General features: G+C 45.5%; 1 protein-coding gene across 1 annotated transcript in view; it reads left to right on the top strand.

Moving 5' to 3' along the window:
• Positions 1-27,124, top strand: part of LOC119394129 (transcription factor CP2-like protein 1) — a 47,362-nt gene extending 20,238 nt beyond the window's left edge. Inside the window, exons 10-20 of the mRNA XM_037661381.2 lie at positions 5,286-5,435; positions 7,946-8,014; positions 12,733-12,774; positions 14,092-14,450; positions 16,106-16,175; positions 22,750-22,867; positions 23,471-23,561; positions 23,803-23,852; positions 25,195-25,337; positions 26,408-26,459; positions 27,022-27,124. Coding sequence (XP_037517309.1) covers positions 5,286-5,435; positions 7,946-8,014; positions 12,733-12,774; positions 14,092-14,450; positions 16,106-16,175; positions 22,750-22,867; positions 23,471-23,561; positions 23,803-23,852; positions 25,195-25,337; positions 26,408-26,459; positions 27,022-27,083 — 1,206 coding nt within the window. The 3' untranslated portion in view covers positions 27,084-27,124. The remainder of the gene's footprint in view (positions 1-5,285; positions 5,436-7,945; positions 8,015-12,732; positions 12,775-14,091; positions 14,451-16,105; positions 16,176-22,749; positions 22,868-23,470; positions 23,562-23,802; positions 23,853-25,194; positions 25,338-26,407; positions 26,460-27,021) is intronic.
• Positions 27,125-27,990: the final 866 nt, after the last annotated feature.

The raw sequence follows: 27,990 nt of genomic DNA, 5'->3' as shown, positions 1-27,990 counted from the left end.
CATTACGTGTGGTAAATTTTCCATGAAACAATATTCTGAGCACCGAAAACGCAAAGAAGTCGCTAATCTGAATTCTTACGATAGCTATCATGAACATAACCAAAAATAAAAGTAGAGTAAGGCTTACCTTTGTAATAAAATGCACGCATTACGCAGGAGCTACATGCATGGAACACTGCCCTTTTATTTTTGAACTCTCTGACCCCCTAGCGTTCATTCTGAGTCCGAAGCATCACTGGCGTCAGTGTCGTCGCCGCACGATTCCCTGTCGGAATCAGCAGTGTCTTCACTGTCCCACAGACGGTCATCTTCTGTCCCGTCGAGCGCGTTGGAAATGCCAGTCTTCTTAAAGCTCTTGACGACCACCTCGTCGGAAATGGTACTCCACGCTTCGAGAATCCATGAGCAGAGGACTTCCACGGAGGGTCTCCTGATTTTGCCACTTGGCGTGAAATCGTGGTTGCCCGCCGCCATCCACTCTGCGTACAGCCTCCGGACGTTGTCCTTGAACGGTTTGTTCAGTGACACGTCCAGAGGCTGTAGCAGCGAAGTTAGACCCCCAGGGATCACTGCGATTTCTGTGCGCCGCTCCTTCAGCTCGGTACGGACACTGTCAACGAGATGGCCCCGAAAGCTGTCCAGCACAAGAAGTGAAGGAAGCAGAAGCGCTCCTGCTCTTCGCCCCCAAACCGTCTTGATCCAATCGACCATGAGGTCTGCCGTCATCCACCCTTTTGCTTGAGCGCGGATGTGGATGCCACGGGGAAAGTTTCCCTTCTGAATTGTTTTCCGCTTCAGAATCACATACGGCGGCAGCTTCCGCCCGTCTGCCGTCACTGCGAGCATCACGGTGCACCGCTGCTTCTCCGCACCACACGTTTTCACGAGCACACTTCGAGCACCTTTCTCGTTCACAGTAGTGCTTCGAGGCATGTCAAACGTCAACGGCGTTTGGTCGGCGTTGCCCATCTGTGACAGCAGGAAACCGTTCTGGCGTATCCTCGTGACGAACCTGTGAAAATCGATCACTTTGTCTTCGTACGCGGATGGAAGTCGCTGGCACAACGACGTCCGCCGCCTCAGCGACAGTCCATTCCGCCGCATGAAGCGTGTCGTCCAGCCGGAACTGGCGCGGAAGCCCTTTGTGGCTATTCCCAGCCTCCGGGAAACTGTGCGCGCCTGTGTCCGTACCATGTCTAACGACACGGCACAACCGTCTTTGCGCATGTCCCTCACGTATTCGAGGACTGCCTTTTCGATGTCAGGGAACTTACCCGTTTTGGGTCCGCGGAAAGCCCGGCGCGTGCTGTTCGTAGCCATGAGCTTCTCGCGCTGTTTTTTCCAATATCGGATCCGGATTTCGTCGACGCCGAAATGTCTGCCGGCAGCGCGGTTTCCGTGCTCTAGCGCGTAATCAAGCGGCTTCAGCTTGAACGCGGCAGTAAAGCTCACATACCGCCCCATGGTGAAACGGCGCTTCAACAGACGATCACAAAGCACAGCCAAAAAAACGTGGTGTCAGGTGACGCCGTGACGGGCGGCTGGGATGGCGGCGACACGGCTTTTTCAGGAATTATGGGAATGCGTCGGCAGCTTGTTGCTGCGGGATGACAACAGGTCGACCAACAGGCGGCCGCCGCTGTAACAGTGCGGGATAGCAAAACAAACATGGCGGCCCACAGAGCGAAGCGACCGCATTTTTTTTTTCTTCTTTTCGTCAGTCACGGTGGTTGTGAGTACGTCACGCGCGTCAAAACAGTCTCTTCTGTCTAAATAAGGAATGCTTTCATTTAAATCAGTAAATTTACAGCATTTGCGTAGTGATGCCTGCTTTCAGATCACAGAAACAAAGATGGGTGCGTTCAGCTGCCACAGACATAAAACACATGGCGGGCATTCAGTGAAAACTGCAGCATTTGCCTTTACTGCAATCCTAAATGGCACGTTTCCGCCAACGGTGGGCAAAAATTACGAATATGTCTGGTGCGTGCAGTTCACTTGGCGAGTTTGGAAGAGTTATTAACGCAACATTCGACAGATGATAAACGCGATGATCATCGGCTAGACTTGGCACACGACATATCGATGCGGCAAGTTCGGGGTGCGATCATTACGCGGGCAAAAAGAAAAATCGAATTTAGACGACAAAATTTAGGGGTGCGATCATTACGCGAGTGCGATCATTACGCGAGTAAATACGGTATCCAGAGGAATGAAAATGTCCGTGCTGCCCGTCGACGAGGAAATAAGTGTCGCAAATGCATTTAATTGGAACGATCTTTTTCTTTACAAAACAGTTTCCACTTTCCGGCAATAGATCATTACTGTAGTTTAGCGAAGCTCAGAGAAGGAAAAAGACATGTTACTGTAGTTTCTTGTTACTAGAGATGTCCTTTACGCAGTAGCCACCACGCTCTGGAAACACTATGTTTGACATTTTCTGCTTTTGTTCTAATAAAAATGATGCAACATGTTTTTTCATAATATCATTCTGCAGTCCTGTGAGAACATTTTGGGGGACTTTCAACAAAATTGAGATTGGGGTTTCTTTATTGTAGATTTTTGAATCGAGGAGCACTTTTGTCTTTTTGGTGTTTCGAGCATGAAAATTTACTACTTTGAAAATTATTAGAGAAATACAAATGCGGAGGTTCATTATTCACATAAAGGCCTGTTGATACTGCAAATATGAACAAGCTAAGATGTTCACAGAAGTAGCCATAGCGTCCCAAATTTGACTGATTTTTAAAAACGCAGTGTTTTTCGTGAATTTTTAAAAATACCTAATTTTTTCAGAATTCCATGAAATGATAGGAGCTATTTCCCCTTTACTTCTACTTCTGCTAAAAAGAAAGATATTTGTAATATATAGCTTCAGTAGCTGCCAGCATCGTTCCGAATTTACGAAAACGCACTCTTCGTAAAATGGTCGTCGTCAACCGGCGACGCTTGCAGAATTTTTCTGTGTTAAAAAATTTTTTATTTGAACACGAACTGTGATTTCATGCTGTGCAGTCATATGTGCACAACATACAAAATTATAAGGAAAATCGGGAACATCAAGTATACACCGTTTTTTTATCTTTCGTGGAATCGACTGTATGCAATGCTGTGCGGCTTGTCCTTTGTAATGTTTTGCCGTAGTGCTGCAATAGTGTTGTAATATATCTTCACACAGTTTCAGTCTCAAAGTATCAACCGACCAGCCTAACAGTTTGGGTTATTAAACTTGCTGTAGGTGTGTTTGAAAGTTGCAAGGAAAGTGCAAGAACATTTGCATATTGTATACAGTAGACTCTGAGTAAACGGAAATCTCTTAAACAAAACTGCTGCTTAAAGGGGTGGTGCCACCAAATTTGTGGCTTGCGCGTTCTTTGCTGTAGGCGTTTCCTATAGCTCCAGGAAACATGATGCACGCACCAAGATGCATGTATTCTCGCTAGATAATGTAATATCGCCTTTTGATGTGGACAACTTTCGGTTTCGGTTTCTGGGCGCCGAGGTTGGGCAGTGACGTAGAAGTGTAGGAGGCATGGTCACGTGACTACACAAGGCTGTGACGCACATAGCCAGGAAGCGATCGAAACTCGGCGAGTGATGTAGCAACCGATGCTTTGCCGGTACTATAGTGAACTAGGATGTATTCTAGTTCACTACATCCGGTACGTACGTTGCGGAGGTGGCGGAGGTCCGGAGGCCACTCACGTTAATACAGCAGATTTGGTGTGACGTCACTACAACTTTCGTTGCCTATCCTACAGATCTACGTCAGTGTTGGCGCGCTCGCGATGGGTTTCGATCGGTAGAATGGGCATTTACGTACACTTTGGCAGTGAATTAAAATATATTCTAAACGTTTGCTGTGTCCGACCCTTCGTGTGGAATGTCCTTGCATACAGAGGAAACCAACAACAGGCTTGTATTAGCCTCAAAATTTGATGGCACCACCCCTTTAAACGGAACAATCACATGTAATATAATTGGTTTCGTACTTGGATTCTGCACCCCTGTTCATCTCTCAGTAAACGGAACCATAGGCATGCGCACGAAGTGAGGGCGGGGAGGGGAAGGGTCTGAAAAAATGTCTGAATTAACCGATTGCCGGAATTATCGAAAGTATCAACAGAACAATAAACAAGTGTCTGTTACACAATACATATTCGTTTTCTTGATGAATACGTAACTCCAGGGCTTATTTTGCATAAGAGCACTGAAAAAGCCGCAGTTTTCATCATTTGTGACTTCGTTCACAGTGTGACCGCCTTAAGACCACTGTGTCTTAAGCTGAAACGTTCACTTAACTCGTCCCTTACTACATACTGTCACCACTAACATGACCACGCGCATGTGACGACAATTTTTTTGCCGGGAAAATGGCCGGCAACTTATCGTTCGTCCATCACAATGTAGCAAGCGAGTTTTATGCCAGCATGCGGACTGCGGCTGAAGCTCTTCATCTTAGCAGCTTCCACCAAGCTTGAGTTTTGTGACATTGCAGTCAAAACAAGGCTACTGAGTGCCACATCCATTGTGGACGAAATTGTGATCACTAAAGACACAATGATAGCGTCCATGTAGTTCTGAAGGCACGCGTGCGGCCTACGCTCAGAGTCGTAACGAAACTGCTGAGCACCACATCTTCTGCTGAAGACATAGTGCTGCTGAATAAACCTGGCTCTCTAATGCACAATCATGGAAGGTGAATACGCAGTTCTGAAGGCACGTGGCGAAAACGAAACTATTGCTTGTCTCAGCTTGGACCCCAGTCGCTATCGACGCGATTGTAGATAGTGTCCATGCAGTTCGCGTACGCAGAGTAAAATCGAAAACGAAACAGGTTTGCCGCAGCCGCTGAAGCTTTGGTCGCCAATAACGTGATTGTGGTAAGATTGTGGATGGCGACCACGCCTTTCTGAGGGCTTGTGGCCGTTTCGGTTGTTCGCAAATGCCGTTTTCACTCCTTTGCGTCGCACGTTTGAGGCACTTCGTACTTGGCACGCTGCGAAGAATATCCCAATTAACCGTGTTGCGGCCAAATATGACCGAATTAACAAGAGTTTAATGTCATTCAACAATACCTATACTTTCCGGGATCAGAGAACACGTCCCAATTATCCGATTTTGCAAAGGAACGGGGGTCGAATCGACGAGCTTTTACTATACATTGTTCTTATGGGTAGTTGTCCGGGAATATGAAGAAAACACGTAGTATTATGCAGAATTGTATTAGTGACGTTTGACTATAGCAGCTTGTTTCATCTTGTGTGGTTGTGCTCTCTTGCCAGCTCAACTGCATCAGCACAGAGTTTACTCCGAAGAAGCATGGAGGTGAAAAGGGTGTACCTTTCCGTATTGTCATTGAAACATATTCCCACGGAGAGCCTGGGCCACCACAGAAGCTGCACTCGGCATCCTGCCAAGTCAAGGTGTTCAAGGTAAGAGCATTTCAGTCGACGTGGGTTCAATTCCTAGTTGCATTGTATGCATTCTGGCACGGCCGCTACATAACAAAAACAGGTGCGCCCTGCTGCGTGGCGCCGAAACCGCGTCGGGGGCCTAGTTCTCCTTGCACCCGCGCTGGCGCCACCACACTGGTACAGCTGTTCACGGAGAAGTGCTTCGACAGCCGCGTTTGTACGCCCGACACGGCCCGACACTTACTACAATCAGGCCGTAGAAAACGCGTTTTATAGCTGCACATAACACGTTGAATATTGAAGGTCGTTATTAGAACTGCCGATAACCCCACATATGTGAACAGTTTTCCCTAGGAGTACCAGTGTTTTGTGGAGTGGGCCTCAATACTCTCCACGAATGCTACCTGTTTGACTCACCTGAAATGAAGAGTGTCAGTCAATCACTGATCCCCTTAATGGGCAGACAGTCGTCAGGCAGATTCCAAGGGCTGACTTATCGGCCCACCGAAACGCACCACGAAAGCACACAAAATTTAAATGTAGGTCCTGTTAGTGCGCCAACAAATGCCAGTTGTGGTCCAAAGCAAGAGTTAGAGTCAAGAGTTGACAACACAAACAAAATGTATTCTCAGTTAGGGCAGTACAAGCATCACGCAAACACCCACACTCGGCAGATGTCAATTACAACTCACAGCATCACTTAGATGGTGTTTAAAACAACGGGAACAAACTTACCGTGCTACAAATGCACTCTCATCCATTAGAAACTATCCAAGAACACTTAAAGGCATTGCATATTCACCAAATGTGTGCAGCCCACAATTCTTCGAACGTTTCTGGAATATTTCTCTTCCAGGAAACACTCAAACGAACTCCAGCTCTGGTCACCGTCATTCGGCGACACTCTTCTAAACAGTGCTCCCACGGTGTCATCACTAGATCATCCAAGATCGACTGGTGGTGGTGGTAGTGGCTAGAAGAGGAAAAGGCGCCTAATTTCTGCAGCCCAGTCGGGAGCACGGCACAGCGCCTACACGACTCACACGAACAACATAACTTCGCCGACTTCACCATACCGTCCTACCCTCCGTCGTCCCTCGTTTGGATCCTTCCCGATTTCGCGAACATGTTCGGCTCGTAGTACGTAGCGCAGCGACAGCTAGGGGAAAGGGATTCGTCTCGCCGGTTCGTCGTCGGAATCGGTCGGTTCCACTTTGATTTCTTGAATTCTCCCGATCTGCACGGGTGTTAGGCTGTCGCAACCGCGACGGCGACTTCGGTGGAGAGGGTAGGGGTTCGCCCTGGGTGCCTTTTGATGCTCGTCTTTTTTTTTCGTTGCGCACACCTGTTGGGGGTAACAGCAGTAACAGTCTGCGCAGTGGCTTGATGCTGTCGTCAGTATGCGGCGGGGCGCGCCTGTTTTAGCGCTCGTTTGTGAGAGAAAGTGCTCTGTTACGAATATTACGCTTCCCGACACTGTAGATCGCATGAGAATACGTGGTACTTCACAGTAGCGCCTTTTCACACGTTCGAGTTGCACACCGGGGCACAACAGCTTCGCGTCATCACACCGCTAGAAAAAACCGACTGCCACACACGCGCGCACCAAAAAACCGTACTCAGGCGCAGGAAACCGTACTCAGGCGCATGAGAATACGTGGTACTTCACAGCAGCGTCTTTTCACACGTTCGAGTTGCACACCGGGGCACAACAGCTTCGCGTCATCACACCGCTAGAAAAAACCGACTGCCACACACGCGCGCACCAAAAAACCGTACTCAGGCGCAGGAAACATGAGGCAAGCTGCTCACACGCGCAGTTACACACAAGAAGGACACGAGAAAGCACACGAAAATGCACATGGACACGCACAAGTCCTGAGGCGACCACATACTAACACGAACCGGCGTATGCCTTGAGGACCGTGCTTGTGGCGCTCTCACCCAAAACAGCTGCCGCTCAGCCGACCCGCGTTCGCCCATTGACGGCAACGCGACGCAGCAGGCCGCACCTGTTTTTTTATGTAGCGGCCGTGATTCTGGTAAGGTGGGATGTGCCATATTTTCTCCTGTATAACTAGGCCCTGTATATAACCCACTCCCCCTCCTAAATTCCACTGGAAAAAAGAATTAAACATGAAAGGTCTCAGCATATTGCCGTGAAGCCACTTTCTTTGCGTTGCCCATCCAAATGGCCTAGCTGTAAAGCGGCGTCCTTGAAAAATTTACATTGGGGATATGAGTTAGATGCATCACTGTAAGCTCACAAAGTTTCCGATACTGAAAAACAAGAAGTGTGCAATTACCAGCTGCATGAAATGATGTAAAACCTGGAGCAACATTGAGAACCTTTGGAGTGCTTAGGCATGGCATGATTTCACCAAGCTGAAATTCTCTGTGGCCATGTTCTGCTAGCTGTGTTGTATTCATTACCACTGTTTGCCTGTGTCACCTTCTAAGGGACAGAATGTTAATTCTGCCTCATTGCTATCGCTGAATTTAGTCCTTCACATTGTGTCCTTTTACAGCCAAAAGGTGCCGACAGGAAACACAAGACCGACCGTGAGAAAATGGTCAAGAGGCCTCTGGCTGAGCAGGTGAGCGCAGAAACTGCCTCCTGTCAATTTTCAAGCACTGTAGGCTGAATAATGTAAATTTCCTGTGGCTGCCAGAATACCTATGTTATTTATTTTTATTTACATAGAAGAAGCCACTGGATAAAAATGCTTTGTGCGGCTCATCAGTGCACATCGGTTGTAGTAAATAGGGAACTATGTTCTGAGTGGGAGAAAATCGGAAAAATGGAAATTAAGGAATGTGAAAGCGGCTGCAGCAGTTGGTCATTAAACACACAAATGTTCTAGTTCAGATAATTAAGACCAGTTGAGACAATGAGGAAAGTGTGGAGTTGGGAACTTCATGTAATGCATGTGGCAGACAACCCATTGTCTGCATGGGTAACTTATTGGCTTCTGAGGAAAGGAAAGTGCCGGCTTGCATAAGATTTGGTAGTGATGAGATTAGAAAATTTGTGGACAGAGTCTACCAACACAGGACTGGTTTAATTGGAGAGTTCTGTGGGAGGTCTTTGTCTGACAGTGAACTTGAGCATGCCGACAACAATGCCTGGTAATTGCTACAACATCTACATGTTGTCTTTTGCTTCTTTTTTATTGCAGTAGTTATCGGCAGTTATTGCAGCTGATAAATGCGCTTGTAGACGGTCAGTTCTCGAACACTGTTGCCAGTGCATTAGTTTTATCTTTTTGATCACTTTCCCTTGACCTCGATTGAATGGGATGTGTGCAGTAAAAACTTCATTATATTGTCGTGAACTTCATTGCACTGGCGTTTTGGTATTTCATTCGTGCTAATGTTGCACAATGCTAAAGCACTGCACTGCATTACACTGCATTTTGCATCGTGCATTTATGTTCCCATATATCTTTAAAAATTTTTTTATCGGATTGCAGATACTATCTCAGAATCTTGACCAGGTGGCAATGGTGCTGCCATAAGACCTCGGGGTCGGATTACTGAACCATCTTAATTTTATAATGAAGCATTACAGTCAAATCTCATCACCACAAAGTTGCATTCGACACAAAAATATCTTTGTTGTATCCGATATCTAATTTAAGCATGTAATCTTTCGTTTTGCTGTATTATGTCTGATAATTTGTTCTATCCAGTTTCATTATATCCCTTTCCGACCCCGTGACCAGTGTACTGGACATAACAAAAAAAGCGCAGCAGAAAAGCAAGCAAAGCCACAATCGAAGCCGAAACCACTTTGACAGCTTGTGTAAGAGGCGAGAAATATCTTTTTGAATGTAGTGCCTCCTTCAGTTCCATATTCTTATGGGGGCGCATCAGAGTAATGGTGTCAATCAAGAGGAAACGCGTGTGCATGGTGTGCTCAAGCATACAAAATAATTTGAGGAGTTATCTTCGCGCAATTCAAGTAACTTAAATCGTGCGAGCTGATTTATGCCCTCTAGAAACAATGTTGCAAAAAGGTAGCTTTTGTAATCGGAAGTTTGCTCGCAATGCGAGATTGTATTCATGTCCAGTGCACTGGACACCGGGATGCAATTGGCGTTCATTGTGTTAAACATGGAGGAGAGAAAAGAAACTAGGAAGGACGTCACGTGAAAATCTTGAAACCCAGTCATAAAAATTGAACCAGGAGCACGCTGGGAATTCTACCAAGAGCCTGGAGCACGAGGAGGCAACGGCATCGGAGGACGTTGGCTTGTGGACGCTCAGCGCGTTCCCTCCTAGCTTTTTACCCCTTCGTGGTGCTGAACGCTATGCGCGACAGTTAACAATAGAATTTTTTTCTTTTTCTTAAGTCAAAACAATCCATTTTTCTGTTTTAAAAGACAATTAACTTTCTGACAGAAACAACAGCAACATTTTTTCAAGGAAGAAAGCAGAATGTGTGTACCCATAAGTGAAACAAATGAATCCTAGTGTCCAGCATACTGGACATAATTATCCCGTGAAAAACATTGTACCTACGGTCTCCTTTATTTTTTTGCATGCTTTTCAATAGCCTCTTAGCTAGAAAGGAGCGCTGAAAATTTTTGTTCTACCCTACAAAAAATTCGGGACTGAAAGGGATATTGGTGATTGACAGTAACAAATTCCTTCACGTTAGAGAGGTAGAGACATTTGAGGACTTCTAATTCTGTGGCTCTTGAAAAGTCCCGGTCACGATGTTAGAATAGGTTAGGTGTACCGACGTTCCGCCTCCGCCACGCAGCCTCCTCGCCGAACATGGGGACGCGCTTCACGTTTTTTCCGACAGGCTGCGCTGGGTGTATCGAGGCTTCAGGTCAGCCGCTTCAACGGGTGCTGCGTCGCTTACAAAGCTGCATTTGCGACAACTCTTCAACTGCTGGCCGTTTGTTTTTTATCAGGGTAACCGCACATATCAATCTGATTTGAAAGTAAATGCACAACATCAAGAAATTCAGTGGCGGTAGCCAACAGATGGAAATAGATAGGAAATATAGCTTCTGCGAACAGCGATAATGAGTTTACAGGTGAACACGAATTTCAAAAATATTTTAGATCGTGCACACATAAGGCCATTGTGGCAAATTGGTTGAGGCCGCCGCGACAAACTGGGTTAATAATAACATCTAGTGTTTTACGTCCCAAAACCATGATATGATTATGAGAGACGCCGTAGTGGAGGGCTCCGGAAATTTCGACCATCTGGTGTTCTTTAACGTGCACTGACATCGCACAGGCCTCTACCATTTCGCCTCTACCGAAATGCGACCGCCGCAGCCGGAATCAAAACCGCGACAACGGAACACCGTGCCCGCGACCTTTGGGTCAGCAGCCGAGCACCTTAGCCACTGGTCCACCGTGGCGGACCCGAACTGGGTTAGTCAAAAAGAAAAAGGTATTCCCTGAAAAAGAAGGCGGGGATGAGGGGGGTTGACGTCTCTCTATATGATGCTTGTAAGAAGAAAGCAACACATTTGACAATGGTAGGTTAGAAATTCCTTTCATGGGTTGTCGTTGTGCATGCACCATATCGCATGGATTAAAGCAGCCGCCCACGGTGTTAGTTGTTCAGCTGCCTTTGCAACGTTTACACGTGCTGGCTGGCGCGTGTTAGCGAAGGTTAACGTCCGTTTACCGACCAATCCATCATGAATCACCATGTGCCATTCTGATTCTGCCTCTCGTTATTCGTCACAGACATGCTGTTTGTTGCAGTAGCAGAAGTAGAACTTTGTGCCCTGTTCTGGGTGCACAAACGTGAAATGGTCGTGCCCGTTTCCTTTTCAGCGTCCTAACCATTTTCTTTCCAGTTTCTTATTTCGGGAATGACAGGAATTGAGAGTGACACCATATTCCGTGACGTCACTGTCTGACCCGTTAAAACTAACACGCCAAACCAGACGAGGCCCCATTCGTGCACGTACGTTCGTCAGTCGAAACGCCTGCCGCCTAAATGCTAGCCTATTTGAAAAAGCTTATCCTTGTTCATCGTGTCCTTATTTACACAACTTATATTGTCCAGATGGGCAAGAAGTGCTCTTTGCCGCGATGCATCTCTGGCTACAGATCATGCACGGAGAAAATTTGCTTTTTCGCTGCTCCGAAGGATAGTGACCGCTTGAAAATGTGGCCACTGCTATTCCACGGAAAAATCGCGAGTTGCAAACAAATTTTGTTTGTGAAAAACATTTTGATGCGCGATTTGTCACCAAATCACGGGAAGAGCCATTTAAAAGGAAACGTTCTTGTGAGGAAACATTCTTTCGTATCATTTAGCCGCACCATACAATACTCAAGCTAAAGCAGCTTTTTTCAGGCAAAAATATGTAAAATTCGTAGATCGTGCCAATACTGTGATAAAATTCCTGGCGCACCACAACGTATATATCTTGCAGTCTATTTATTTTGAATATGTCAAAGAGCGGCTTCGTAGTCATCGGCCACAAGCTGTCGCCCACTTCATTGCATTCTCTTTGAATCCTGTATTTTCCGACGTGGGAGCGGCGCGTCACCTGCTAGTGCACGCCCCGAAAGACCTAAATACAGTTATTTTATTCCATTACATCAAAGCATCCGTCTTCTCGCAAATGTTTACGGAATTTGCAAATAAGCGGTTCGTAGTAAAATATTCTGAAGGCTCACCTGATCTCATATGCAAAATGCCCCTTAACATGACACCTGCTCTTTATATGATGCTGACCGCAAATACATTAATCTTTCGAGAGTAAATGAAGGGTGAATTCAACACGCGTCACGCAATTACAGATTTACATTTGTAGATAAATGCGGGCACGATCGCCTAGGCCACGGTGTTGCCGAGGCCGAAGGTGGTGTTTATGAGCTTCACGCCGCATGCTGAACCGTCATGCATAAAACACTACTAAGTCTTTATATCTAACTTATGTATATGATATTACAACACCACACAATCCTCACAGGGCCTTGCGATATTGCTAAACACACTAAAACACCGAATGTTAGAAGCGTCAGGTTTGTGCTGGGTATAGCCAGGTGGCCACCGTCCCGCGCGCGCCTCCTTTCGGCAAGAAAGGGAAAGAGGTCCCCGATTTCTCCTCATTCCAATACGCCGTCGCTCCACCTAACTATTCTAACACCGTGGTCCCGATGTTACACTAACAGTAAATACATTAAAACAGGTTATTTGGCTGTTTTAAAGCTCAAGATCTTTCCATAACTCAGTGTTTTCACATGGTTTTATGCTCCTAGAGCCATGCAGGTTTTGTATGTTCTGCCTACACTTACCCACTTAACTGTCTTTTTTTTTTTCCAGGAAAAACATCAGCCTTCGTATGATTGCACTGTGTTTACCGAGGTAAGTAAAATTTGTTGCAAAGCTTTGTCAGGTGCTTTATTGTTGTGGTATCGATTATGTAGCAGAATATGTAATATGTAGGCTTGTGTGAATAGTAAATTTTAGGTTCAAAGTGAATTCGAAGCAAATAGTGATTTGGTCGAATAATTTCAAATCGAATTTGAATAGTATTAATATCACATATTATAAAGAAAAATGAGCATATTTATCATGACCCAACTAAGCTGCACAATATTTTTTTAAATTGAAACAAGGCATGTGCAAATGTCCTTCTTTTTGGTTCAAAGGGAAGTGGAAGCAACTTTGAATAGTAGCAGGATTTGAATTTCAGTAGAGGGCAAGTGATAACCTGTAAAATACGTTACATTTTAAAATTGACTATACTTAGAGCATATAACCCAATATAACAAGCTTTTAGACCTAAAAAATGACGAATCGATGTGAGGGTAATATATTCATATAACCTTGAAGTGGGGCTTCGCAGCAATGCAGATTTGCCCTGGTTAGGTCTATTCATAGTATAGCAACCCTCCACTACAGTGAAACCATCGTTGCGTGCGGTTTATATGTGTCTGTTTGTTCATTTCGAATACTTCGAAATTTAAAATAATTTAAATCCACTTCGAAGCAAATTCGAACACTGTAATATTCATTCGAATATTAAAACTTCTCGAATATTCGCATAAGCCTAGTAATATGTAACAAAATGTAGTAGAATTTTCTGTAGTTAATGCCTAAGGACTGACAATCACCAACATGTCATCAGAGATCAATGGAAATGAAAAGGCCTTGCTTGAAAATGTGTTGCAGATAGAGATCTTTGATTCTTCAAAATGACTGAGCATATGCCAGCATCAGTCAGCCATGGAATTGAGTCACTGTAGGAATCATTAGGTGTTCTTGAACTAGTAGGCTCCTCAGCCATATCTTAAATTCAATTGTGGATTTCTAATTGTACATATTTCCCGAACGTGCACATTTGCCTGGATGTCTTCAAAATGTCTCATCAAGGCTCCACAATATCTAAATAAAAAGCCCTTAGAGTCTCGTTACCTCGTTACTTGTTAATATTGGAAGTCTGTTGTCAATAGCATTGTTATCTTAGTTTTATATTATTCACGCATGCTTTGCTTTTATTGGTAGCGAGAACGACTTGAAAGTCCAGCTTGGCTTTATGTCCTTAAATCATGCAGTTTAAAAAAACTAGCTCGAATGAAATGTGTCTGGACTTCTTTCCCACTTTTCCAGCCTTGGTTCACTGAGGCTGGCTTTCACTCAAATAGGTGTTATTTGTTCTGTCGTTTCTTTTTTGCTCAGTGCATTTCCGAGCCAGCGTTTGCTCCGGCCAGTCCTCCCCTGAGTGCCAGTGGCAACAGCAACAGTGGTGCCACAAGCCCCTCCGCGGCACTTGCGGTTGGAGCTCAAGGTCCGGCTGCCGTCCCAGTTGGCGCGCAGGGGCCAGCCCCGCCCACGCCGACCAGTCTGTTGCCCGTCGTGTCCAGTGCACCCCCAACCAAGCCGCCACCAGTGGCCAGCGTTCCTCCGCTGCCCCCCACGACGCCCGTGTCTCCTCCCCAGCCCATCCAGCAGCGACCCAGTAGCACCAGCAACTACTCGCCTCAAGGGAGCGGCGACAGCTTTCCTCCACCTCCGGCGAGCAACGCCATGCCGGACCTGTGAGTTCAACCCGAGGCTGAGTTGCAATTGCCACCAGAGGGCACCAAGGGCAAATAGAAATAGGGATTTTATGATGGATCAAGGGGAAGTACTTTACTGTTTGAAGCGAGCTTGGGTTGCCTTAGACCGCATAGTAATAAAGCGAGGCCCAGTACAGTAAAGAAGAGAAATGTACATGCTGTGAGGAAGCTGAGCAAACTGTGGCGCATGTTTTAATTGATGGTGGAGATATCCACCCGTATGCTTGGGCATTAGCCTACATGAAGTCTTGGGTTTCAGGGACAACAATGTAAAGGTAAACACACCCACAATAGAAATGAGTAAACGAACATTAGAGGATTGGTGGCAGAAAAGTAGAGAGAAAGGGCAGAATAAATAATGGGGAAAATAAGGTCATTTTGCCGTAAGGGGCAGAGTGTTAAGTTGTGAATTTGTGACCCTTTTTTTCTTCTATAGCGGAGATCAATTTAATCGTAATAGACAAGGCATTGGGTTGACAAAAAAAAAAAAAGGGTTTTCTTTTTTTTTTCTCTGAGCTTGGTGGCACACAGGTCACCACCCCGTTATAAAGAGGACGCTCATGGCATCCATCCATCCAACCGAGATGTCCAGACAATTGCGAAGAGACCTTCTGTGTGTCTTTCTATTTGTTGTTCTTGCTCTCCGGCAGCATTTGCAAGCCTTGACAAGCCAAATAGCTCGACAGTACCCTTCGGTTAAGATTGAAGGCAGCCCTAAAACAGTGCCCACTCAAAAAATGTTACCTTGTTACTTCCTGGTTATCCTAGACACACTCATAAATCGTAAAGGTTCAGGCCTAGAAGGTAGTGCTCAATGAATGCCAAGCTTACCTTCTATCCTGGCAGACAGTGAGAGCACGTTGTTATATTAAGCTTTACCGAATTAGGTTTAGCAGTTAGAGAAGTTCACATAATCCACGCAGTTCAATCGGAAGGCAGTGGCATGGAACCAGCCACCGCACTCGGCTCGGTTTTTGCATGAAGATAAGGCCACTACGTTGGCAACAGATGCCTAGCGTTTTTATCTGCTGAAGCAAATTACACCACAGGGGGCAGGAGAATGTAGCCTCGTTTTCCATCTCTTGGGTCGTGGACACACAGAAAAGTGAACGTGAATTCGCAAAAGCTTTTAGAACAGGCCTCCCTAATCTAAAGGCACAGCATTTTGTAGCTACATGCTGGACTAGCTTCGTGATTGGTGTTCCACTGGTGAGCACTAGGTTGCAAGAACACAAGGTGCTTAACAAGACGAATGTAAACATTGTCAAAATCTGTACAGTGCAACAGAGCTAGTGCAGTAATATCATGGTGTCATTGTCACCCTTATTTCATTCCTGTATATCTTCTGGTTTACTGCTAAGCCACTTCTCGTTGCAGCATGGCCACTTTGCTATCGCCAAAGCATAATTTACTAATGTTGCTTAATATTTGTTGTGAGTTGTTAAAAGAGAAAAACAAGTCAGTAAGGTTAGCCCGATTCATGCTGTCACAACATGTTCCCATATTGTTTGTGTTGGCTTCCTTCAAGAACTTGGAATATACTAAAAGGTGCAAGTGACTTCTCGAGAGCCTAAAGGCTGTTTGCACTCAATATTCATTCTGGTTGCTCTTCTTTCCGTGCATACACTTTGCAGGAACCCTGGAACTCCAGGCAGCTCAACTAGTGACGTGCTGGAAGTTTCCGATGTTTCCCTGTCATCGCCGGTAAGATGAGCACTGACAGTATCTTACATATACAGTAAAACCTCGTTAATTCGAAGGCCTCGGGACCGAGAAAAATATCCCAATTAAGCGGGATTCCCAATTATCCGAAACAACGCGAAATCAAAGAAATCAGCCAGAAAACGTGATGTACGGAAGTCACACCTTTATTGTGGCAAGTCAGCCTACTTGGAGAAAAATTCCTCCATGCGTGACTGACGCGTTCGGTAGTTCCCAGCACTGAAAGTCATATTTTCCAGCCTGTCAATGAGGCGCAGCATCTCAGCCTCGCCGCCGTTGCACTCGACGAAGCTGCGCACAACACTCAAGGCATCGATGACATCCGCCAAAGGGGGTGCTCGGGAGGGCTCGTCATCGCTGTCAACATTAGAGGCCGAATCGGTCGATCTCGCAGCTATCTCGCTGTCGATGTCGGCGTAACACGTCTGCACTGTGCACTCGACATTTGCGTACTCGGAGAATCCGATTGGAGTGCGCTCCTCGTCCGCGTGCAAAGCCTCATATCGAGCGCAGAGAGTCTCCCCTTCTTCATCAAACGGGCAAGTGACAGCGGTGACAGCAAACTCAGCGGAGGTTGCCTCTTCTTTCACAAAACCGGCGTGCTCAAAACACCGTCGAATAACGGTGGCCTCCACCTGCCTCCATGCGTGAACAATGAGGCAAATACCACCGAGGAGGTCAATGTTATACTCCTTTCCGTTGTCATAGCAAAGGAGCATTCGCTTCAACAGATTGTAGCGATATATTTTCCTGGTATGGTGTATGACGCCCTGGTCCATCGGCTGCGATAGCGACGTCGTGTTCGGGGGTAGAAAGACCAGCCTGATTGCCTGCAGGTTCTGAATGTCGCCGTGAGCTGGGCAATTATCGACGACGAACAAAACGCTGCGCCCTGCGGCCGCAAACTTGCGGTCAAGGTGCCGCACGTATTCTTCAAAGAGTGCAGCCGTCATCCAAGCTTTCTTGTTGTTTTTATAGATCAGGTCATCCTTGGATGGCAGTCGTGCATTTTTGAAACAACGAGGCTTTTCTGTCTTCCCAATAACAAGCAGTGGCAGCTTGTGCTCACCGCACATGCTTGCACCAAACAAAACAGCGATTCTATCTTTGTTCTGTTTCCGCCCCTTAATGTCTGCCTCCGTCAAAGCGAACGTCTTCGTAGGCAACATTTTGTAGAACAGAGCAGCTTCATCAAGGTTGTAAACATCTGCTGCTTCGTACTTGGCGAGTAGTGGAGCCAAGGTGTGCTGCTTCCAGCCGTCGACAACAGACTGATCCGCGCTGCCACTCTCGCCACAAACAGTCACGAATGTCAGGTTGTTGCGCTCCTTAAATCGGCAAAACCATCCATTGCTGCATTTAAACTCAGAATGTCCAAGTTGCAGCGCCAGCTGGTTGGCCTTCTCACGCAATATGGTCCCATTCACAGCAAGGTGTGCTGCGTTGGCTTTCTGCAGCCAGTCGATCAGAGCTGCTTCAACGTCGGTGTACGTAGGCGGGCGTACTCGTGTACGCTTTGACGAGTGCGTCTTGCTGTAAGCATCGAGAATTTTCTCCTTATTCTTGATGATGTTGCACAGCGTTGACAGAGGCACGTGGTGCTTTTCGGCGAGAGCCGTTTTCGACGCCGTCGACTTGCTGGCCTCTTCAATTAAGCACACCTTTTCGTGCAGGGACAAGCTCAATCAACTAATTCACAGGGAAGACACTCAAGCGGAGACAGGAGACAAATGGAGCAGTCGCACCGAATCGCACAATGCTCGCCAGCCGACATCCAAATGGCACAAAGACTCCACAAAACATTCACTTCGCTAGAGTGGCTAACATCGCTGTTGAGATGATGATGATCATGATCGCAACCGCACGCATCGCCGCCTGGCAATTGCTAAAACATGGCGTCTACGACGTATTTCCGGTAAAAAAAAACATGGCCTTCGAGATCCGTACATCAAAAAAAAAAAATGCATGTTTTAGTTACAGCCTCCGAGATTCGCAACACCCTTTGCATATCTTGGAAGTCGCGGCCAAGTGTGCCAATTAAGGGGAGACGCGGGTCTTGGAACGGTCAAAAATGGTCAAAAAATCGATTTTTCGCAAAGCTTATTTTCGAGGCGTTTGTACTTCTGAGCACCTACTCTCAAATTGCTAACGCTAAATTCGGTCGGGAAACGCGATAAAATCGGCTTTCAAAGCACCCCGGCAGCACTAAAATGTCCCCAAAAGGACGAAATTTGTTCGAACTTCCCGCGCGCGCCATGAGCGTTGCAGCGGGCCGAGCGCCGCCATCTTGGGCTAGATTTGAAGCTGTTTTCTTTGTGCACATTTTGCGCCATCTCAAAATGGCGTCGCTCAAGCAGAACGGCCGCCGTCGCGGGTTTTCTGAAGGTCGTTTCCAGGCCACTGATTGGCTCTCACGCGGCGCGCTTTTCAAGCGCGCCTTTCCGAGTCTCCCATTGGCTGGCGCGACCGACACGTCATTTTTTTTTTCTTTGTGTTTGGTTCTCCGCCGTGGCTGTCCGTTTGTGTGCGCCTGCTTTTGCGATCGTGCGTGTTTCTCGACGGACCGTGTCTCTACTTTGTGCCGGTAGTTTTTCCACGCGATCGAGATGCCTGGAGACTCTCGTCTGAAACCATCGACGCAACGAGCTTTTGGAAGCCGTAAAAAACGGGCTTGGAACAAGAAGGCGCCGGCTACAAGTGCACCGTCGGCAGCGGAGTTGGAGTCGCGGCCGGACCCTTTGGACCTGCCGGGAACTTCAACTGACGACACCGTGGGACCAAGTTCGACTAGCGAAACACTTCGGGTTGATGCCGCGTACTACTCAACGGCGGAGCAGGCGCAGCGAGTTGAGAGATCGGCGCAAACGAAGACCGTTCTGTCTGGAAAGTCGGCTACCCAGCGCAAGTTCGACCTTCTTGGAGTAAGCGCGGAGTGCCAGACCGGTGACGCCGGGACCGATTTTTTGCTCGTCGATATGAAAGTTTTGAATAACTTTTTTGCACAAGCGAAGTGCGACAAATGCGACGCAAAAAGTCTCAGCGTGAGGAAGGCAACGGACAAGGAGTACGGCCTTGCGGTAAAGCTTATTTTTTCTTGCAGCAGTTGTGATTTCGAGAAGAAGCAATTTTCTTCTCCGAGAGTGAGCGGAACTGCCACCATCACTCCCTTCGAAGTCAACATGAGGGCCATGAAGGGGATACAGATGATAGGCAAAGGTGTTACTGCCCTTTCGGACTTTTGTGCGTGTATGAACCTTTCGCACCGAGGCTTGCACCACAAGACGTTTCAGGGACACCTAAAAAGTTTAGTGAAAGCCTGCGAAAACACAGCGACTGAAAGTGAAGCTGCTAGTGTGGCAGTAATAAAAGAGCTGTATACAGACTTCCTGAACCCCATAGGGAACATCGATGTTGTGTTCGACGGCTCATGGATGACGCGAGGTCGGAGCTCACACATAGGTGTGGGCTGCATCATTGAGCTCTACACTGGCCTTGTAATTGACCATGTTGTTTACTCAAACTTTTGTCTCGGCTGTGCCCTGGGACCACAGCCTAGAAAAAGACTCTCTGCGTTTACGCAAGGCAAATGCAACTCATCTGAAGAGCACCAACACAAAAAAGACTCTTGCAAGGAGACACAAAACGGGTGCAACTGAAGATTACAGTCCTGGACTACTTTGAAGGTATTCTCTCAAGCATAGCAACCTATTACCCAGGGTAACATGCTGCCTAACATCTAGAAGGTTCTTCCTAAAGACTGAAAAGACATGAGCAGCCAGTCGCTTGAGCCTCATACCCCATGGCTTTTCCAGAACCCCCCAGCCGCTTGTCATGGTGGGGTTTTGATCATGCTTTGCACATTGGAAAATTTTTTTAGATATGATTCCTTGGGTGGAACAAGACACTTTCTGTTTTGTTTTGAAGGGAAACAGATGGGGAACATGTGAATAAAATTTATGGTTAAAGGTTCCTTTTAGAAATTTATACAGTGCGTGACAATCTTCAAACGCGATTTTCTCAGCTTCACATTTTTTGCCAACTTGACCAGCCTTACGGATCTTTTCATTATGTTTTTGTAAGGTAATTTTGATAAATTTTATACCGTTGAATTCGTAAGAAATAGGACTGTGGAGCTATGCTATTTTTTTGTGGCTAAGATGAACATATGAAATTTTGTGAACAATAATGTGAGCTAATTGCATTTCAAGATTACACAATGTCAATACAATTGAAAGTTCTTATATGATGATATATCTCAGTGACAATATAAATAGCATAGCTCCACATGGCAGGTCTTTGGCTACAGCTGCATCTTAAACAGAACCTAAAAATACTGAGGGAAAGTGTCTTAATGACCCGTAAGAAATTACCTAATTAGATTTCACTTATGCTCTCACAATTTGATAACTAATTGAAGTACATGAAAACTAATTATATTTTTGAAAACAGGAGGAAGAAATACATATACACACCCAATTTCATTACAATATCTCCAATAATAAAACTTTTCGTTTCGAGACCAGTGTCTCCCCTTAACCGGGATGTCGCAGACTGGCCGCACCAATTATCCGGTTAAATTTACATGTAAAAATTTGGGACCGCGCAAATAATACAAATTATCCGGGATTCCCAATTAACCGAGTACAAATTACCGAGGTTTTACTGTATTATTGATCTAGTGGCTCTGTGCTACAAAAGATTTAGGCTTCGTTTCGAAGCTGCAGGTTTTACAGTTGAACCCCCTTCTAAGAGACACTGATGTAAAAGAGAATTGGGTGTGCCTACATCGAAATACTAGTGGTTGATCAGAAGATGAGAACGTGTTACCCTGCTTATAGGAGACACCTCGTATAAGGGACAAGAACTGCTTATAAAGGGGTCCAACTGTGCTATTTTCATAAGCATGTATAAAATGCGAATGAATCTTACTGTTTGTTGCATTGTACAGTAGAACCCCGCTGATACATTTTTGAAGGGACCGTAGGAAATAAACGTAAGAGACGGGAAACGTAAGAGCCGAAAAACAGGAAAAACGGCAAAATATTTAGTGGTACAGAATTTTATTTCAATTCTTACGAGCAGCACGAAAATTGGCGCGCTCAGCCGCGATCTAGTCGATGGATAGAAATGCGGAGCTTAGGACGGCCTTATCCACAGAAATGTAATCAACGTATGTGATTTTTTTAACACCAACAGCTGTAGGCATGAAAGAACTAAGCACACGAAATCACGACCGGCGCGGCGAGTCCGACCGCGAACCGCACGCACGACCATGCGAGCTCCAACCAGCTCGAACTCCTCCCGTTCTCCGATAAATAACGATGATGATGAGTCTACGCCAACGCGATGGCAGAAGTGAATGCCAATCTCGAAGGCCTTGCTTTCGCAAGCAATTACGTCATACACGCCATGTTTGTGCAATGCAAATCTCAGAGGCTATGCTTTTGTCAATGGTAAATGCCAATCTCGAAGGCCTTGCTTTCGCGAGCAGTTACTTCATAGACGCCATCTTTGCAATTTGAATCTCGAAGGCCATGCTTGTTTTGCATCAATTGAAAGATTCTGTTGCTTGCGCCTCTCATGCGGCTAATATTACGGTCAAACGAGGCCAAGCTGCGTGAAAATGCACCATGGCCACTCTCTTTGGTAGTCACTCGGTCGGCTCCGAGCGCACTTCGCGACGTATCATACGGGAACGGTCCGACAGTTACGACGTAACAGCGGGGTTCCCAATACATTGTATCCTATGGGAGCTATGCCGGGACCGGCGGAAAACGACGTAACAGCCGGAAAAACGCAGCAGTGAGGAACGTAACAGCGGGGTTCTACTGTAATTACCTACACATTTAGCACGTTGAGGGTGTATGTTTTGCACGCGTGGTACCTCCAGTGTGACGCTTCATATAAATGAATGTGAAGCATGCAAAATATGTCATTGAGAGGATTATTGAGGTTAGAAGTGTTGAGTAGAACTAATAATGCTTTAAGACATCATCATGGAACAGAGCTTCTATATTAGAAAACTTGAGCTGGCATGTGAATTTTCACGAGCCTGGCTCATTTAGCATTACAGAAATTTTTGTGGTTATACTTAACCTGGAGCCTTCCAGGCATCTCTCATAGCCCTTGTGTTGTTTTGGGGGATTTTCATTTCTGTAAATGCAGTGCTATATGAGTAAGTAAAGTAAGTACTAATATAAAAGCAAAAGAAAAGTGCTGTATGCAAGCAGAAGCAAGTGAAGTAAATCAAACAGGCGAGCACAACCACACAATGCCATGAGACCTTGATTTAGTACAATGTGGAACGATTATGTTATTTCATTCTATTTTGTAATTTCATGCTAGTTGTGCTTGTGTGTACTCCTTTCATTAGTCTACAAGAACAGTAATTCTCTTGACATACATTCGAGCCACAATACCCCCTATTTTCTACCGCGATGTGAAGCACGAGAAAGATGTGGTCTACAAAGAGCCAGAATAGCTCCATGTCAGTTTTGTTGCTTAGCAACACATTCATTGTTGAACTGAAATTGACTACTCTGGCTTGTTTCACCAGCAGAATTATCAGTCACCGAGCTCCCAGTTGTCGTCGGAAGCCAGTGCCAATGAGACGTCCCACTGGCTTCAGCAGAACCGCTTTGCGAACTTCACCCGCACCTTTGCGAGTTTTTCTGGTGAGTCGTTCAAGAGTCTCGCTCAGCCTTCTATATTCTTCAATTTTTTAACTTTCCTCTCTGGGGACTGAAAGTTAGAGCACTCGGTGAGCGTGTTATCTCATGAAATCGATTTATGCACGAACAGTGCTAGCTGTAAAGCGGTAAAGCGCCGGACAGTTTATAGTCATATAAGTTTCAGAAGTAAGAATCGTGGCAGACTTGAACAAGATGTCACATCAGTATGCTGGCTCTACAATTTTGGGACGCTGTCTCTGCAAGTGTGCACCTAAAATGCCCAGTAGGAAAGGCATGCACGTGAGACTGATTTAAAACTCACATTTTTTTGTGTTCCTGCTTCCATACTTTGTCCTTTGTTGTCGTTTACCTAAGTCTTTGTCGTCTGTGCTCTCATTCTTTCCTCTTTAATTTTATTATTCCTATTTTACATTTGTTTATCTCATTTCTCTCCTGAAGCGTAAGCATAAGCAAACATTGTGCTCATTGCTGTGGCTGTTGCCAGCTTTCTTCTAGATTTAATGTGGGCTAGTGATAATTATTGTCACTGTTTTAATGAAGTCTGTTATTGATTTTTGTTTTCCAATACCTGTTGCATTGTTTCAGGGGCTGACCTTCTGCGACTCACAAGAGACGATCTCATCCAAATATGTGGTCTCGCCGATGGCATTCGGCTTTTCAATGCCTTGCACTCAAAGTGAGTTCTGTTTGTCTTTGTTGCTTGTGTTGCTTTAGGCTTCTCTGTCTTTCCTAAAAAAATTGAACTCATGATCTGCTTGGCAGTTAACACCATCTCTTGTGTTGCAAAGTGCCATGATTGCATCTGACTATAGGCAGATACGTCAGTCTTATCGCAGCGATGATGTGCATATCATAGGTGTCGGTCTTCGGCCTATTCAACTGACTTATGACACAATTATTCTTGTGCCATTTTTCAGGACTATTCGGCCACGGCTGACCGCTTATGTCTGTCTGCCTACGGAACAAGGTAAGCTGTGGTGTTGAATGAACATATTAAGGCTCAATAGTAACGTATTCATTTTAACTGACATCTGCATTTTCTGGTGTATATGCAAAAAGTTTCTTTGACATATTTTTCCCTTTTTTTAATGCATCAGCTGGAAGGTCTTCTAGCCCAGGTATACTTTCAGTGCCATTATTCTCTTCTGCGACGTGTGATGTGTTTTATTGTGTGTGTTAGTGACTGCTATGGTCTGGTTCATACATCAGGTGCAACACTGTGGAGGCTGGCGAGACTTCTTGCAGTCAGTGCGTTTGCACCAATAAATAGTTCAATGATTTCTCCAATCATAATGGGATTGCTTTCTTTTCTGAGGCTAATAAGTGAACATGCTTTGTGCCTTAGAAACAAACAACCCCTGTCATATACTTGTTCTGGATCACTTTGCGTGTCTTTGTTTTCGTTTTTTGGTGTTCCTTTGCAGCCCATCGTGACACCTTACGCGCATGCATGTGTGGCTCGCACAAGCGTTTACAACAACGAAAGCCAAGCGCGAGACGCGCGGATTTGCACATTTTTCTGACCAAACTTCTTGCATAGCTTCTGCCTTATGTGCTATATTTCTTTAAAGGGACCGGCAACTGTCCAGAATGTGTGATTAGATCCTGGTGGTAATTAAAAGACAATGAATTTGAAGAATAGATTAAAGCATCCTTTTCACAATTTTACTTTTAAATTGCATTTAAAGGTCACAGAAAACTTGTATGTCACACAGCCTAGTGGAAGAGCCTTGATGCTGCACCATGGAATTGTTCTGTTTGCTGTACATAGCCTGATGCTTTTATGTGCACCATAATTAGTGCTCAAGATTGCAGCATGTGTGTTATGATCCATCCCCGCACTATTTTGTGCTGCTGACCAGGTAAAAGGAGTTAATGCTGAGAAGCGGCGCTACCTTTGCGGCAACTAGTGGAACATGTCGAGCCATGGCTCGTGCTTACGTAGTGTATGTGTGAGCAGCAAATCGTCGAGCTCAAACGTGAACTGCTGTAGTGCTTACTGTGCCACTGTTTACAGCATGTGTTGCGTGTATAACTTCGCAGTGGCCGCAGATCGAAAAATTCTGATTATAAATGTTTCATGGCATTTTCCGCGTTACTATTCTGTGATTAGGCACTCTGACCAGTAAGCTTTCTATTGCACTAAAAAAAAACAGGTAGCACCGTAAAAATTGATTGTCGGTCCCTTCAATTGTGTGGTTAAAGACTGTCGTGGTTTCTGCAGTGTTGTTTTTTTCGGACTGTCACCAAAACGGGCTGTTACTTCGTGATGCTTTAGCGTCACTCTTGCCTGTCATTGGCTGATTCAGTGTTCCGGGCTGTGTACCTGAGGAGCCTGACAGTGCTGGAGCTGCTTAGCAAGCTGACATCACTGTGCAGCGTCTCTCCTTTCACCGTTCATGACATCTACATCGATGGTCCCTCTGGAATTCATGTGCTGGTCACTGATGAGGTGAGCACTTTGTTCATATCGAAAGTACTGTAGTACTACAGTAAATACGAAAATTGCGGGGATGCTAAAAATATTCTTAGCAGCCGAAATTCACGTCACCATAAAACACGGAAAACTAGTAATGTGACAGAAGAAAACTGGCATCCATGCGAACCCAGGACCAGCCCCACCCGGATAGGCGTTGGTCTTGGGTTCGCATATCTGGGTGGGGCTGGTCCTGGGTTCGGTTCCCGGACTAGGGCACGTTTTTCGTCAGCGAAGAAGCTTTACTTTCTGAGAAATCTGTATGATTTTCTTGTATCCTTGTGCTTCAAAATTGACAGATGCCAATTTTTCTTTTCATAACCTGTCCTCTACCTTGTGGTATTCCACAGAGCTGATTTGTCATTGTCATATATCTGACTGTTTGGACAACCCAAAACTCACATTTTCGTTTGCAGTTTTTCTCTTATATTTGCCACTCGTGGGCTCTGCCAACATGTGAATGTGATTTTCTGAAGTAGCAGTGTGTTTCCAGTTGGTGGCAGTGCAATTTCCAGTTAGTGGTAGTGGCAGTGCTTGGTTCGTGTAAATTTGTGGGCGATACAGACTTTAAAAGTTCTCTGGCTGAAGAATTTTGCACTATATCTAAAAGACTTTTGGTCATCCGTGTACGCTTTCACTTACCGTAAAGGGTTATTCATATTCATGAGCTGTGACTGATGAAAAACCTAAGGCAAGCTCTTATGGTGTTATTGAAGTGACATGCTGTGCTCTTTGGTGCCTTTTCTCCACTGCAGGACAAGCTAACTACAGTAGACTCTCGTTAAACGGAACCTGATGGGACCAGGAAAATCTGTTCCGTTTAACAGGAGTTCCGTTTACTGAGAGATGAACAGAGGTGCGGAATACAAGTACAAAACCGATCATATTAGAGAAAGTTGTTCCATTTAAGCAGCAGTTCCGTTTAACAGATTTCCATTTACTGAGAGTCTACTGTAGTTTCTGTTCGCCTGCCAGTTTCTTAGGTCACAAAGTGCAGCACACTAGGTAATATTTGAAGCCAGCAGCTTATTGGTTTCACATTACAGGTGGTCCGCAACATGCCTGATGAGTCAATGTATGCTTTGGAGCTTCTGAGAGGTAAGGCTGCTTTAGGACTCCAGCTGCATGCTGTCATTCATGACTGTTTGTGGTGTTGTGGCAACTGTGCGCACGAATATGGTTACCGCTTAGTTTTCTCAGTCCACATTTACCGATTCTAATATGCGCTGTGGACAAAAAGAGTAAATAAATAATACAAGGAGTGAGTTGCAAGCATGGGAAGGCTTTGTATATGCCTTCTAGATGAGTTGTGTGCATAGTACTTGAAAACTTCAAAAGCAGTGGTCTGGCACAAAGCTTTGACTGCATGGCATTTGCATAGTAGGCTTGAGTAGTTTTTCTGCCAATGATCCTTATATAAGACCAAGGTCAACTTTTCATCGTGGTTATCTGAAAAAAGTTCGACCTATGTTTTGGTTTTCACGGTATACAGACTCCTTTATTTGAAGCACAGAGTGTTTCTTTTAACATTGCTTCTCTGGTTTTCTACTCAAGGCAACCTAGTCTTGGCGAGAAAAATTCTGGTAACTAGTTAAATATTTTTTACTAAAACACTGCACCGCTTTACATACTGATTAAGTCATGCCTATCTTTTCAACAGACCCAGACGACGAAGTCTACAGCCTGCTTCTCAAGTCTTACGGTACCAACACGAGGACGTGATGAAGATTGGCTCATGTAGCTGCCTTTTCCATCATTAGTTGCATCGGGTTTCATAGCAGTCTTCGCCTCACCGGCTTCATTCTCTCCGCTACCATCTACCAGGAACTTGTTGCAGCTTCCACTGAATCCCTGGCGCTTCGGGATCATCTGTTTTGCCACATCTGCCGCATGCACAGCAAACAGATGCTTCAAGGTGCTGTGCCATAGGCATGTGAACTTGTTTTTAGAAATGAACATTGCAGCATCAGCTTATGACGAGTTGTTAGAAGCATCACTCTGAACTGAGTTATTACAGCGCTTTGCTGCACGCAACTAAACATGTTACGTAAACATACATTTGATGTCTCAAGCAAGGAGGTTAAAATAAAATTTGCTTGAGTGGAGGAGGCGCCCCTCAGCTGAAGCCACGCGCCGCCGTCTTGCCATAGGCAGAAAGTGCACCTTCCGCAATGCATGCTGCAGTGGCCGCATATATGTTCCAGATGTTCTCTAGCGTGGTGGCGTCCGGACGTTGTTGGTTACATCGTGCGTTGCGTACGGCTGCATAAATCTAGCGAAAAGGTACTCCGGGATGAAGTTTCAGTTGTAAGCAGAACATTTCAAGTTCGATGAAAACGTTTGTATATGCCAGAATACATACTGACAGCTCGTAATCTGTCTCTATTTTAATTTCATATCTGACGGTCACTATTTTTTCCTAACCGGTTTATTAGGACCCAAATGTTCGAAGCATGTCAGGGCGTGCTGTTTCACAGAAAGTCTGGAAGCCAAAAGACGGCGATCACGCACATATGTTAGAGGCACTTCTCACCGAATTGTTTCGGCCAAACTAGGCTGCGACCCGGAAGTTGTCCAACAGTGCTTGACGCATTTGTAAAACACCTGCAAAACCCAGTGATACACATTC

This window comes from Rhipicephalus sanguineus, chromosome 5 (genome assembly GCF_013339695.2).
Source record: "Rhipicephalus sanguineus isolate Rsan-2018 chromosome 5, BIME_Rsan_1.4, whole genome shotgun sequence".
In the NCBI taxonomy this organism is placed as follows: Eukaryota; Metazoa; Arthropoda; class Arachnida; order Ixodida; family Ixodidae; genus Rhipicephalus; species Rhipicephalus sanguineus.
Note: the sequence above shows the minus strand (reverse complement) of the source record. Positions and strands in the feature narration are given on the sequence as shown.